Below are 14,506 nucleotides of genomic sequence, written 5' to 3'. Positions count from 1 at the left end.
GCAAAAAATTGTAAAATATTGTAATGCACATGAAACTGTCACTTTGTTGTCATGGAATAATCATAGACTTTGAAATTAACTGTAATGTATAATGTGTTAATGCAAAAGGCACAATAGTTTACTAGAGGAGTCATAATTAGTTTTTATAAATAAAGTACACAGATACTGTTCATGAAGTCCCTCCCATATGTATTAGTTCTTAAACTAAAAAGCTTAAGATGTTCAGCAGAAGAAAACAATGACTACTTTGCTCATAAGATGGGTAGAGTCAAACATAGTTTCATAGGGCTGTCTCCCAAAGATGGATACTTGAAGAAAATTCCCGCGTACTGCCATAAAATTTCAGAGACTTTTCATGGAGAAGTGTTTCTTCAAGATTACTTCCACTGATGTTCTGGGCATTAAAATGATTTAGATTACAATACCTAAAAAAGAAAGAAAGAAAGCTTTTTTTAGGACCAGATGTAGATGACTTGATAAATCATTTGCTTTCTTCCTGTGCTTGTCTACCTTTTATTATGGGCCCATAGATACTGGCACAACCGTGATGATTATTTAAGAGCACTGCTCAAGAGGAACAGTCTTTATAAAATGACAAAAGGAGTTTTAGGACCTGTTAAGATGTCTCATAAAGACCTCTAGATGGCGCTCATTTACAACCTGCAATGAGTGTGACAAAGACAAACTGGAAAGTCTGAAACCCTATGGACTTGATAGCGTTGTGGAGGCCAGGACTCAGGAAGGGCTCATCAAGTGCATGGGGGATTTGTAAATTCGGTGTTGAAGCTATATGGAAAACACCATTATCAAAGAAGAAGTCCATGCATACTTTCTAGAATGTGTGCCCTTTACTCCTGACCCAAGGAACACCTGGTTTTCCTGAGTGTCTTCTAAGGGCCAGGCACCAGGCTAGGGCTCTATCTCCACCCTAACTTAATGAATTCTCATTATAACCCTGGAAGGATGAAATTATCCCCATTTCACAGATAGGGAAACTAAAGTTCTAAGAGGTTACATAACTTCCCTGGGGTTTATATGAATAGTAGTCTGCAGAGCCTAGGTTTGGAATCAGTGCTCCCCTAAGGCACTTAGAAATAGCATGCTATACAAGAAAGTGTTTATAAACAAACACATTTGGTTTTCAATCCTAGGTGTGTGAACTTAGTTTACCTACCTAGATTCTCACTTTGGTTTTCTTATTTATAAAGTAAAATAATAGGGTTTAGGTAGCAGGGATGTAGGTGGAGATTACATGTTATTTGTCTTGCATGCTGCCCAAGATAAGAAGTGCTCAACACTTGGGAAACTGATTTCCTCCCTTCCTGCTTTGTTTTATCCTCTCTCTTTTCTCCCCCTTCCCTTAAAAGTATACAGAAAAAGGAGGAAAAAGCATAGGAAACTAGAGAAGATACGCTAAGAATCAGATTTATTTCTATATCACTTAGTCCCTTCTCATCTTTGGGTCCTCCAATATTTGGTGCTTTGTACAATTTTGTTCTTGCCTCCTTCTCTGCACCCCATTCCACCATCTTTCCCTTCTTTATAGTAACTCACATGTTCGGTAATCACAGAGAAAGAATCACACTTAAATAATTTAACTTGAGCACTAGGTATTAGCTCCATGTAGACTGGACTGAACTGCTTTCTTCAGTTCTATCTTTTCTAGTGCCTGGAACAATGCTTGGTATATTGGTTGAATGAATGAATGAATGAATGAGTAAATCCCTGAGCTAATAGATTCTAGGTCCAGTGCTATTTCGTCCATGAATTCAGCCCATAATCCTGGTCATCTTGGCCACACCTCTTCATGAGTCTAGAAGAAGAATTAAAAAGGAGGAAGAAAGGGGGCATAAAACAAAGAACAAGTCCATTGTTATTACTGAAGCTAACATTTTTGAGCATTTTTTCATCCTCACAACAGCTTTATGGCATAATTACTGTTCTTCCTATTTCATTTTACAAATGAAGAAATGGGCTTAGCAAAGTTAAATGCCTTGCTCATGTTTGTACAGCTAAGTTGTAGAACTGGATTCACTTGGGATAACTCGAAAGATTGCCTTTTAAATTACTTTATGAAAAGACAAGGGTCCAATCTTACAGTGGGAGAAAAAGTAAAAGTTGAGAAACTGCAGGTTTATGAGACTTGGCAGATGGGCACCACTTCCGTGTTTGGAGGCAACGGATGGACGGCAAAGATGAGTTGCCTTCACCTTCCGTTTTCACTGATGACTCTGTTTTGCTACAAAGCTGAGGACATTCCTGTTGGATTCTTCTGCAAGACTCCCTGATATTCTGCTTTGGTTTTCAACCCAAGAATGAGATAGAGAGAAACTATACATGGTGAGGGGTTAATTTGATAACTTCTATACTTTGGAAAATAAGAAATTTAAAAATTCAGACTTTTGCTTTTTGTCATTAATTCTGCCTTGTGTGAGATTTAAGTGCCTCTCTCCTATACTGGACCATAAGCTCCATGAAAGCAAGAGCATATATAAACATTTATAGACATACTGACTTTATGTGCTTCTAGTTTATTGCTGTGCCCATCACATGACCAGTGTTCCAACAGAGTTTTATTCAATGAATAGGCAAAGAAGAAGTGAAAATGATGGGATAAAATTTGACTAAATAGATACGTGACTGGAGGAAAGTGAGAAAAATAAAGATCTCTGTCGTTTCCACAGTGTGGTAGACACGGTGCTCGGCCCTTTACCAAAATTCATACCCCTAAAGCCCCCAAGATGCTGGTATTCTTGATTTTATTTTACAAGTATAAAAGCAGAGACTCAGAGAGGTTAGATAATTTGCTCGAAAGTACACAGCTATCCAAGAATATGTCAGTGAGGGAGAGGTGGGCTGGCGATGGATGGATGGTAGCTGATGCATATTAAGCCACTGAATGGTCTCAGGTGACTGACTAAATGATTTGGCAGTTTGTTATTGACCTTGAAATGGTCACTGCTGATTTAAAGGCCTGAATGGAATCCAAATCTTAAGCATCATTAGATTTCTAGCTATTTGTTTAATGATATTTGCTTTTAATGATAATGACTCATTCATTCTTATTATCAATATGGTTATTTCTAATTCTAAAGTGGTACTATACAATGGAGAAAAAATATCTTCCTTCAGAACATGTTTTAGAATCGAGTAAAACACTATTTTATTATAAGGATCAATGGCAAAAGTGAAGCCTAAATTGAAATTTCTTGCTCTGCATAATCTGTTAAATTTCGCTAATATGCTAATTTGTCCAGTCATGGCATACAGGATTCCTGTTGGCTCGGTGATGGTTCCCAGATCAATATTTCATGGGCTCAGAAATTGCTGTCTTACCTTTGTGAGAAACTCCAGAATCCCAGGACGTTCAACAACGTTAATGATGCCAAAAAGAAGAAGAAGCTTTCTAAATTGCCTTTGTTTAATGTGTTTGGAAACCAATTGCCTGTTTGGAACAAAATGTAATTGTTATTCAACTGCAGAGTTATAAGTTTCTGTGAATGTTTTATCATTCCACTATTCATAGAGATTTATTCGCTTCAGTAATATCTACAAAGCAAAAAAGCTCATCTGAAACTCATTGTTAAAATTCATTTAATTCTCTAATTAACAGTAAAATGACAAGCAAAGCAACCCAAATATTTTGAAGGTCACAAAACCTGAATCTGCATAACACAATATAAGTTCAGAAGAACTGAGCTATAAAAGTAACCCTGATTATGCTAATTTACCAGAACCAAGCAGGTGTATCTTACTCATCCTTATCGATCTAGTATCTAGAACAGTGCCTGACACATAAGAATCGGTCAGTAAATATAAACTGAAAGAATGAAAACTTTTTGCCACAGCTAGACAGTCTGTTGCAGATTCTAATTGTAAGGTTAGTGACATAATACATGTAGATTCCAGATGTTACTTTATTTTGGCAACTTGGGTAAATCCAGTTTCACCTCATTGTAATATCACAGACCCTGTTGGTCAAATTACTTGCAATCTCTTGTTGACATGAAGGTATTTTTTTGACCTGATAAGTAATGCCTTCAAATTAATGCTTCCAAATAAGATAACCCCACTTTCTTATGATGTCAAACTGCTCTATACAAAACCATTAGATGAGTATATATGAAACTATTTAGGATTCAAGGTAATTGCTTTTACTTTGCTGCTAAGTTTTGACTTTTGCTTTGGATCTTTGCTATAATTCTCTCTCCCTTTCCATATCCAGATCCATACTTTTATGTATCATCTCTATTTCTCTATTTTCCTTCAGTGGGTTTGTATTACTATTTAATACATAATATGAGATAATGTATTATATATGCAACACTTATTTTTATGCAGTACTTTTAAAACAACAAGGGGATCTTAGTATTAACAAATACAGATATATAGTATCACATAATGTTCAAAAGATTGTTCAACTAGAGGGTATTATGCTGAGTGAAATAAGTCAATCAGAGAAAGACAATTATCATATGATCTCCCTGATTTGAGGAAGTGGAGAGGCAACGTGGGGGGCATTAGGGGTAGGAAAGGAATAAATGAAACAAGATGGGATCGGGAGGGAGACAAACCAAAAGAGACTCTTAATCTCAAAAAACAAACTGAGGGCTGCTGGGGGTCGGGGGATTGGGACAGGGTGGTGGGGTTATGGACATTGGGGAGGGTATGTGCCATGGTGAGTGCTGTGAAGTATGTAAACCTGGCGATTCACAGACCTGTAACCCTGGGGATAAAAATACATTATATGTTTATAAAAAAATTTAAAAAAAAGATTGTTCAAAAAGCCAAATCTATCTTCACGGAGAGAGCTTATAATCAATTGCAGTTCTGAATGGGCACAATATTTACCAAAAAAATTATGCATTATGAATACAGGACTTAATCTTCTTTGAGCAGTCAGATGCCAAGGTTTTGGCATTTTCTTCTTTTTGTAGGAGCAGTTCCTACAGTGGGTTGTGAAAAGGGGTGTGGGCCTAGAGCAATCAGTCTACGTGCCAAAAGACTTGATCTCCAGTGCTATCTTTGGTACATGGGTTGTGAGTTGCTTCCTGAACTAGAAAATGGTTCTTGGCCTTTCCCTTGACAGTGCATACTTTTAAATGGAAATTTGAATTAAATGCTCTGTTCAGGGTTGATAGTCAGCAAGTACATAAGTATGACAGCTGTGATTCATGGTGCCACTTCCCATTTAAAGCTGTTTCTCTTCTGTCCTTTAACAATGACTATTATTTTGGACCAACCATGAAAATTAGCTTGTGTCTTGGACCTATAACTGAAATGTGGTTTTGAGCTGAAATCTATGCAGTAAGTTCTACTTCCCCATTTTATTCATTTGTGTTCCATTACAATAGAAATGTATAGTGTTATTGCTATACTGACATAATGCCTTCCTTTGACAGGAGTAGTTTCATAGAATGTTTCCCTCTGTGTCTGGGCCTATGTAGCCTCTGTGTGTGTGTGTGTGTGTGTGTGTCTGGGTGGGTGGGTGTGCACGTGTGTTTAGAAACTACACATTTGATTGTACTTGAATGAGGGGAGTTGGGGTGGAAGTCAAGGTAAGGTGAGATGACATCACACATATTTTCAGGAAGAACTAAACCACCTTGCTAAGCTTATTCAAACAGTCCTATTTCCTTATTTCTCTTGAATTAACATCCCAATCTTATTTCTGTCCTTTTCATTTCACATCAGCACTTTGCATGTGATGTGATTAGACCATCTTACCACTGTGTTTCTCTGGCTAGACTAAGAGGAGTTTGCACAGAGTATGTGAAGCCTCAGAATTAACATGACATTAATTTTTCTTGGAGCATCAATTTTGGTCCATAATAAGTAATTGAAAAGGCTATCTTTATATTATAACAAAGTTAGATGAGGGAGAAGCATATAAATTTTGTAAGATCTTTATAGGTAAAACACAATATTTCTAAAAAAAAAAAATAGTTGTGCAATGACAGCACATACCAGCCTATCTGGTTATGGTACCAGCTCGCCCTGCCCATGACCATGTGCTTGGAACTGTCACTAGGGGTGCTCTGGTGGACATAAATGAGAAGTGCCGGGAGATGGAATTATGGGCATGAGGGGTAAAGGGAGGATGTCGTGCTGGAAAGGTTAGGGAAAGGCAGTGGGAATTTATGAGCAACACAAAACATTTCGTGAGTGGAGTATTTAAAAAATAAAATGAAAGATTGACATATTACCTATTCAAATTCTATAGTCTTTCTCAAATATCATTTTCAGTGTTCAGCTTCCTTCCTAATGCTGATCCTCATGCTATCTCCGTATTTTTTTTTAAATTTTATTTATTTATCAGAGAGAGAGAGGGAGAGAGAGCGAGCGAGCACAGGCAGACAGATTGGCAGGCACAGGCAGAGGCAGAAGCAGGCTCCCCGCTGAGCAAGGAGCCCGATGCAGGACTCGATCCCAGGATGCGGGGATCATGACCCGAGCCGAAGGCAGCTGCTTAACCAACTGAGCCACCCAGGCGTCCCACTAGCTCTGTATTTTTGCCTTACTTAGCTATAAGCTTACATTCCCTATGTAGCTAATTCACAAGGTGAGCTCTAAGGTAAGGAGAAAAATGATCTGAATTCATAGACTGGAATATACACTGGCATCAAGCTGGACAGAGAGATAGTTCCAGAAACCTAAAATTTGCTTTATTAATATAGAGTTATCAGTCTATGTAAAGAGATAGCTTTGGGGGTGAAGAGACAAAGAAAGAGCATGGCAGAGAGACTTTTGAAGTCAAATACTGTCTCCATTATTTAATAGTTTTGTTTTGGGGCATTTGCCCAATCAGACCATTTCAGCCTCGGTTTCTCCTCTCTAAAATGACAACACCTTTCTCACGGAGGTGTTATGAGAAGTAAAAGAGATAATAGATGTCAAGAGTTGGACACAGAGGAGGCACTCCAAAACTTGAGATTATCACCACCCACCACACCTTATAAGTGGCATATACAAAATCCTGTAGCCTGAGCTTGGTGTTGGACCCATTTCCTATCAGATATCTCTTCATGTTCTTCATGTGCCATTTTTTTTTTTTAATCATTGTCCCAGGACTGGTTGTAAAATGTTCCATTTAACATTGTCAGTTGACTCAGCTCTTAGGTACTATAACTTTATTTTAGTAGCTTATAAACTTTTATTGTCGTAATTCACATTTGTGCCATTTTTCATCAGACATTTCTAGTAGCTGATTGAAATCTGAGGCATCCTTGCAAAAGGAGACAAAGAGAAGACTTAAGGTCTAGAATGGAACAAATTAAACTTCCCCAGATCTTAGTTTGGGTGGGTAGGAAGGTTAAAAACACAAGAAAACATGCATGCCTCAACAGTGGAGGACAGGAAGTGCCTTAGTGACCCTAGTTGAGTACTTTAATAGTATATCTAGCCTACTTAGTAATGAGCATTGGGCCACTGAGTAATAGAACATTCACAAAATACTTTGCAAGACTCAGAAGTTCCCCAAATATTTTTTGTTCAGTTAGATCTATTTGTTCATCTGAAAATCATTTGCTAGGAAGTTGTCATGTACCAGGAGATGGGCATTCCAAATTGCTTAAGAAAAAAGAGCTCAGAGAGGTTGGTAGGGCAGGCATGCAAAAAGATAATTACTCTGGAGTATTAGGCCTTAAGAATACTAAGTAAAATGTTTTTACTTACTTTAAATTATCATGGCCATTTTAAAGACAAAAGGACTATGGAATTATCTAGACTAGTTCTTGTATTTTATGGATTAAAGAGCAAAGGCAAGAGAGATAAGTAGAGGCATGGCTCAGTAGAACTCTCATCTTGTTACAACTGCACTGCTAAAGCCACCATTGATGCTAATAGAATTATGTTGCTGTAAACAACACAAAGTTGCTAGTATGAAAAAGGAATATACTTTATCCTTGTCCCTTATGTCTTGCATTGTGAGGCCCCAAATTTCATGTGCTGCCCTCATGTCTTGAAGCCTCACAGGGCTCCAAAGTCGTAAGCACATACTTCTCTGCTCTTTCAGATGCCCTCCCCACCCAGTGGGAAGTCCCCCCTCCTCCACCGTCCCCTACAAGGCTAGCTCCCCTGTTAGTCACACCAGGTGCCTGGTACTGGTCCTAGCCCTAAAGCTTTTGCCTCCCTATCAGCCTTCAAAGTTATTCAAACAATCACATCCTCCTGCAGGACCCAGGAGCTGCCTCACTGCTTTGTTCCTACCAAGCCTGCCCTCCGCAGATCATCATTTACTCTACTCCCAAGTGCAGCCTCATACGGCCCTGCATGGCACGTTCCCCTGCCCTGGGCTATGAGTATATGTGACTAATAAACTGCTCTCAGTCCATCGCCCAGCATCAGGTGTCATATGCCATCAGCTATCTTAGCCCATTTAGGTTGAGGATCTCTTTCCTACACCAAGCTGGTGAATAGGAGGTGATCAGAACATACCCCTACACAGAAATCAAGGTCAGTTCTAAAGAGAATACTGGTAGCTGCTGTTGTTCTAATGCATAATTACTGCTTTGGGAAGAAGTAGCATTTCCATATTCCATTCTAATCAGTACCCAACGCCGAGTACCTCTGCTTCTAGTAGCCCCTTAAACCATAAGACATGAAGGAGTGGGAGCATGACCAGCAAGACACACTGCATTCATGTAGCATAGCTCTCCAAGAAACACATTACACATGAATGTGATTTTTAGGGAGCATCCAAGAGTCATGTATGCTTGAGACCAGTTTACAATCACATCATTTGATCAGATGGTTGGACAATCAGAAAATGGTGTAAAATTCTCATTCCAGCCCAGCAGTCTGCTCCTCAGAGTAACTTGGGGCTTTAATAGGTGTACTTTCACAGAAGACTTTATTAAAAATAAGGAAAGGGAGGAGACTAAGGGAATCCACATAAATTCTTCACTGGTAAATACTGTCTCTCGATAAAACTCTTCTTTTGAAGACGACTAAATATAAAAACTACCCTGCAATCCAGTAATCATACTACTGGGTATTTACCAAACAAACAAACAAAAACAGAAAACATTAATTCAAAGGGATACATGTGCCCCACATTTATAACAGCATTATTTGCAATAGCTAAACCATGGAAGCAACCCAAGTGTCCACCAATAGATGAATGGGTAAAGAAGATGTGTGTGTGTGTGTGTGTGTGTGGACATTATATACATATATATATGAACATTTTTCAGTCATAAAAAAGAATGAAATCTTGCCATTTGCAAGGAGCTAGAAAGTATAATCCTAGGTGAAATAAATCAGTCAGAGAAAGACAAATGGCATATGATTTCACTCATATGTGGAATTTAAGAAACAAAACAAATGAATAAATAAGGAAAAAGAGAGACAAACTAAAAAACAGACTCTTAATTATAAAGGACAAACAGGTGGTTACCAGAGGTGAGGTGGGTGGATGGGTGAAGTCGGTAAAGGGGATTAAGAGTACATTGATAAAGAATACCCTTCACTATTATCTTGATAAACCTACAGATAGGCTTAATAAAAAATAAAAGAGATTCAAATGAAGATTATGAACAGGATAAAATGTGACTTGTCTTCTGGTACTAACATTGCTCTGAAGTTCTATGTCCTGGTAAAGATGCAAAACATAAGAATTGATATTGGAAAAAATGATTTAAAAAATTATAATTAAGATTAGATAATTTTGTTGTAAACTTAAGGTAAGCTAAAATACTCTCATACATTAACTAAGAAAGTTTAAGAAGTTGAATGCAAGGCACAGACATAAATATTAATAATCCCCCTATATAATAGTGATTATGTCAGCGAGTTGTAATGAGGGAAAAGGAGTCGGTTCATAACAGCAAAAAGAAGCAGAGCATAAAATGCTTATAATAAGCCCAACAAGAAATGTTCAGGATATATGAAGAAAAGAAAATCTTACTGAACTGAATTATTTAACATTGAATAAAGAAAAAATTGTGTTATATACTTAGGTAGAACACAAAAGATTATAAAAGTTTTATTTTTTTAAGTTAACGAACAAGTTTTACGTATTTTATTAAAATAAAAACAAGATTTGGGGAAAACTGATAAAATGATTCTAAAATCCATCTGGAAATATACACCCTAGGAAATAAGATTTTTACAAATGAAGACTAACCATAGGAGAAGTATGATTAGTAATAGTTGATAGGTAATATATATCATAAATCAAGAGGCAGCTCAAAGGTAATCCTGAAATAGCCCAAGAATCTCCTAAGAACTAAGAATATATTAAAGTATATATTACTGATTAGTTACATTCTGATTATCCTATGGCTGTGGAGTACTTACAGATTAACTAATTTTTCCCACAAAAAAATTGAGTTATGCTGTGAAATTTTGTTGTTTGAAGGAAATAAGTGGGTACCTACACCACCACTACACTTTACAGGGTAAAGTCCACAAGGATGAGAATATTATATTTGAAATATGAAACTACTGAAATTTCCACAGATAAATACAGTGATATTAATCGCAATGGAAAAGGTTGATAGATTTCATCACATGTATCAGCAATACTTGCACAAAACAAACTCATCTATGAAATTAAAATGTTAAGTTAAAACTAGGAAGATATTAGCAATAAATTTGACTAAACGATAATATCCCTAAAGTTAAAAAACTGTTTAAAATTCAAAAAGAAAAAAGACAAATAGACCAAAAAGGAAAATGGGCAAAGAATATGATCAAGCATTCTATGAATGAGAAAAGATCAAAGTATTCATAACATTAAAAATTTCAATTTTCCATTTTGGAAAAATACAAATTAAAGTAGTAATGCAATATAATTTTTTCCAATCATATTAACAAAAACCAAAATATGATTATGCTCAGGGCTGCAGCTTACACATTGAAACAAGTGTTATTCTACTGCAGTGGTGCATAATTGATGCAGCCTTTTAGAAAACAATTTGTCTTTACTTCTCAATAGTCTTTAAAATGTTATCCAGGGGCACCTGGGTGGCTCAGTGGATTAAGCCTCTGCCTTTGGCTCAGGTCATGATCTCAGGGTCCTGGGATCAAGCCCTGCATCAGGCTTTCTGCTTGGCGGGGATCCTGCTTCCCCCTCTCTCTCTACCTGCCTCTGCCTACTTGCGATTTCTCTCTCTGTCAACTGAATGAATAAAATCTTTTTAAAAAAATGTTTATTTTTTGGGTGCCTGGGTGGCTCAATGGGTTGAGCCTCCACCTTCAGCTCAGGTTATAATCCCAGGGTCCTGGGGTCGAGCCCTGCCTTGGGCTCTCTGCTCAGTAGGGAGCCTGTTTCGCCTCTCTCTCTGCTTGCCTCTCTGCCTACTTGTGATCAATCTCTCTCTCTCTCTCTCTCTCTGTCAAATACATAAATAAAATCTTTTAAAAAAAGGTTTATCCTTTTTGAATGAGTAATCCCATTTCCAGGATTCTAGGGGGAAAAAAATGAGGGATTTTTTTTGTGTGTGAATTTGAAGTAACATGGAAATATGCTCACAATACTTGTAAGGGGAAAAAAGTGGGAACTTGATATAATTATTTTATTGAGAATTCAGCAGAGTTTATTCAGACCCCAATTTCATTTAAAATCTCTATAAGTTTAATACCCATGCACACATGCACACAAATTAAAAAATATATTGGGAAAGAATTTACCCAAACAGTAATTGTCATCCTCTTACTGGTCTTTCCCCTGCTCCTTTACAGTTTGGATTTATTTCATCATATTACCTTTACTGCTAAAAATAATCTTTGAAAACCATTTCATCAAGCATACTTTTGGAAAAGCTGACTTCCCTAAATCACTTCCGGTTTTTGATAAAACAATGGAAAAGGGTGGTCTTCCATCACAACCTACTCTTTTTCAGCAGCTGTAGTATTGAATAGCAACCTTGTGCTCCAGTTCGCAAGTTAGGTGCTGTTTCTACAACTGTCCTAAGATATCATTTTGGAAATCACAACATCCCAAGTAACAATAAACAGTCTATTCTGAAACCCAAGATTCACTCAACTTCCGTGATAGCTCCCTATATTTCCCTACTGAAACCCTAGGATTACCAAATATCTCAAATATACATGCATTATTTTAAGGGCTACGGCATATTGCTTTTGATTGGAGGTGTATTTCTGCTATGTCTTTTCGGAGGAAGTTTCCGTAGTTCCTCTTTGTACTAGCACTGTTTTATTTTGAATGCAATGGGACTTTGAAAATATTAAAATGTGCCTTTTGGAATCTCTTCAAATGATTGTTGGGCACAGTGAGCCATTATTTCCCCCTCAGACTTTGTTAGATCTTTTTGTAATGCTGGGGATCTAGCAAACGTCCAGAGTTGTTGAGACAGAACAGAAATGGGTTTTATACCTTACTTTATCCCTCGCTTCCTATGTGCGAAGAAGTATGTAATTAAAAACGTGTAACAGCCATTCTCCAGGATGGACCTGCTTCTGTGCCATGGGAAATAAATTCTAGTGTAGCAAAAGGAGCTTGGGAATCAGGCATCCACCCCTGCTGTAAGATTTGGGCAACTGACATACCTTTCTCCGTTCATTTTCCTCTTACGAATGATGAGGCTACAAACATCCACCCCCAAAGAATTGTTGTGAAGATTTAATGAAATAATATCTTTGCAAAATACATACAGCAAGGTCTGCATATAACTGACACTTAATAAATGTTAATTTCTTTCCTTCTTCCTTTCAGTAACCTGATTTAAATGCTTCATTTGAGATTCATAGCTCTCCTACCTGAGTTAATTTTTAAAACACATTAATTTTCATGATACCTGAAGGAAATAATATCTAACAACTATATGCTAACTTTGGCTTTTCTACCACTTTTTCGTATTCGTCTAATAAGTACCCAAATTATGATTACCCTCAATTTACAGACGAGGAAACAGAGGCACAGAGAGGCTGAGCTGTTTGCCTGGAGTCATGCAAAGGAGACAGAATAATTATTTGTTGATTGAATAGGGGAACTGAGGTTGGGCCCCAAATCTGCACAGCTTGATACCTTGCTCTCATAACAAGTCTGCATGTGGAGACTTTAATTTGCATTTGTACTTCCTGGGAATTGTGGATAAAAATGAAGTTAGGTGGCTGTTTCCAGGAAGGGACACTGTGTCTTTCAAAGCTGTGGAGAAATTGCTGTGCATTGTTCACCTGAACTGCAGAAAGAATGAGCATGGGTGATATTTGGGAGAACAGGCTTTCTTATAAGGGTGAGTTCATTCTGTTGAAGAGCGTTGGGAGGTAAAAACCCATCAAGATAGTGTGTTCTCATGATGATTTCAATGAATTATCATGGAAATGAGTTTTAGAAGAGAGGTAATGCTTTGTGATAATAGCCCGATAATGCCATTAGCTATGAACTGTAATTGTAATAGCATTAGTCAAATGAATATATCTGATATTAATTTGAGTGTCAAATATTTCTATAAGGTTCTTCTTGTTAATTAAACATCAGCCTTGGTATTATTAATTCACTATCTGTCCAGGGCTGGCACATAGTAGGAACCCAGTACGGATTTGTGAACTGAATTTATAAGTCAACCTCAAAGTGGAGCTATTTAAAATAGTAAAATGGTGAGTTTAAATAACACCATGGATACAGCAGGAACTGATTTTGCCCAATATCTGCTTATTTGTACAGTGTGTTCTCTAATTTGTAACTTCAGTCAGCTAATGACATAGACTTATTTCAGAATTTGAAAAGAGATCCATCCCCCTCTTTTGCAGGTTTGGAGGGAAATCGCATGTAAGATTCACTTCACATTACTTTAATTCAAGAAAAGATTTTATACTTTTTTTCCTGTTCTGGGTTCTTTAGGCCATTTAAAAATCTACCAGACAGCCTTATAACTGCATTGGACATCTGAATGAATACCACTGGACAAAATCATGCTTTCGGTCATTTGGTATCACTCTTCGTGATTACCAGCATCAACTGGGCCTTCAACACTGCTGGCAATCTTAACGCTTCTCTTCTAAATCCTCTTTTCTCGCTGGTGTGAAACATGTTCTTAGCTCTTTGCTCTTTCTATTCCTCATTTTCATCTGAACCCCCTTTTGCTCTCACAGATGGCTGGCTGCCCACGTCATAAAGAAACCCAGGAGTCTTGAAAGGTAGGTACCAGCATCTTTCCAAGACTAGAACCACACCTCTGCTTCCCCGGGCACCCATCTTCCCCATTCTCTCTTCTGTATGAGTGTGGGGATCCACCCTCCAGTAAGATCTTAATCTCCATTTCTTTCTCTTACATTTTTAGCTTCTCCATCACCAGATGTTTTCCTCAGTTAAATATACTCAAGTACTGTATGATGACTAACATAGCACAATAAAAAAATTAAAAAAAAATATTAAATGAAATCTGGTCATTTGCGACAACGTGGACGGAACCAGAGGGTATTATGTTTAGTGAAATAAGTCAATCAGAGAAAGACAATTATCATATGATCTCCCTGATATGAGGAAGTGGAGATGCAACGTGGGGGGTTTGGGGGGTAGGAGAAGAATAAATGAAACAGA

The 14,506-nt window shown here is 37.4% G+C and overlaps 1 protein-coding gene across 1 annotated transcript in view; it reads right to left on the bottom strand.

The window, feature by feature from the left end:
* Positions 1-280: 280 nt before the first annotated feature.
* Positions 281-14,506, bottom strand: part of SLC15A5 (solute carrier family 15 member 5) — a 79,842-nt gene continuing 65,616 nt past the window's right edge. The window contains exons 8-9 of the mRNA XM_004755760.1: positions 3,337-3,445; positions 281-425 (exon numbers count right to left, since the gene is read on the bottom strand). Of these exons, the coding sequence (XP_004755817.1) occupies positions 281-425; positions 3,337-3,445 (254 nt within the window). The remainder of the gene's footprint in view (positions 426-3,336; positions 3,446-14,506) is intronic.

This window comes from Mustela putorius, unplaced genomic scaffold, assembly GCF_011764305.1.
Source record: "Mustela putorius furo isolate JIRA1106 unplaced genomic scaffold, ASM1176430v1.1 tig00537227_pilon_pilon_pilon, whole genome shotgun sequence".
In the NCBI taxonomy this organism is placed as follows: Eukaryota; Metazoa; Chordata; class Mammalia; order Carnivora; family Mustelidae; genus Mustela; species Mustela putorius.
Note: the sequence above shows the minus strand (reverse complement) of the source record. Positions and strands in the feature narration are given on the sequence as shown.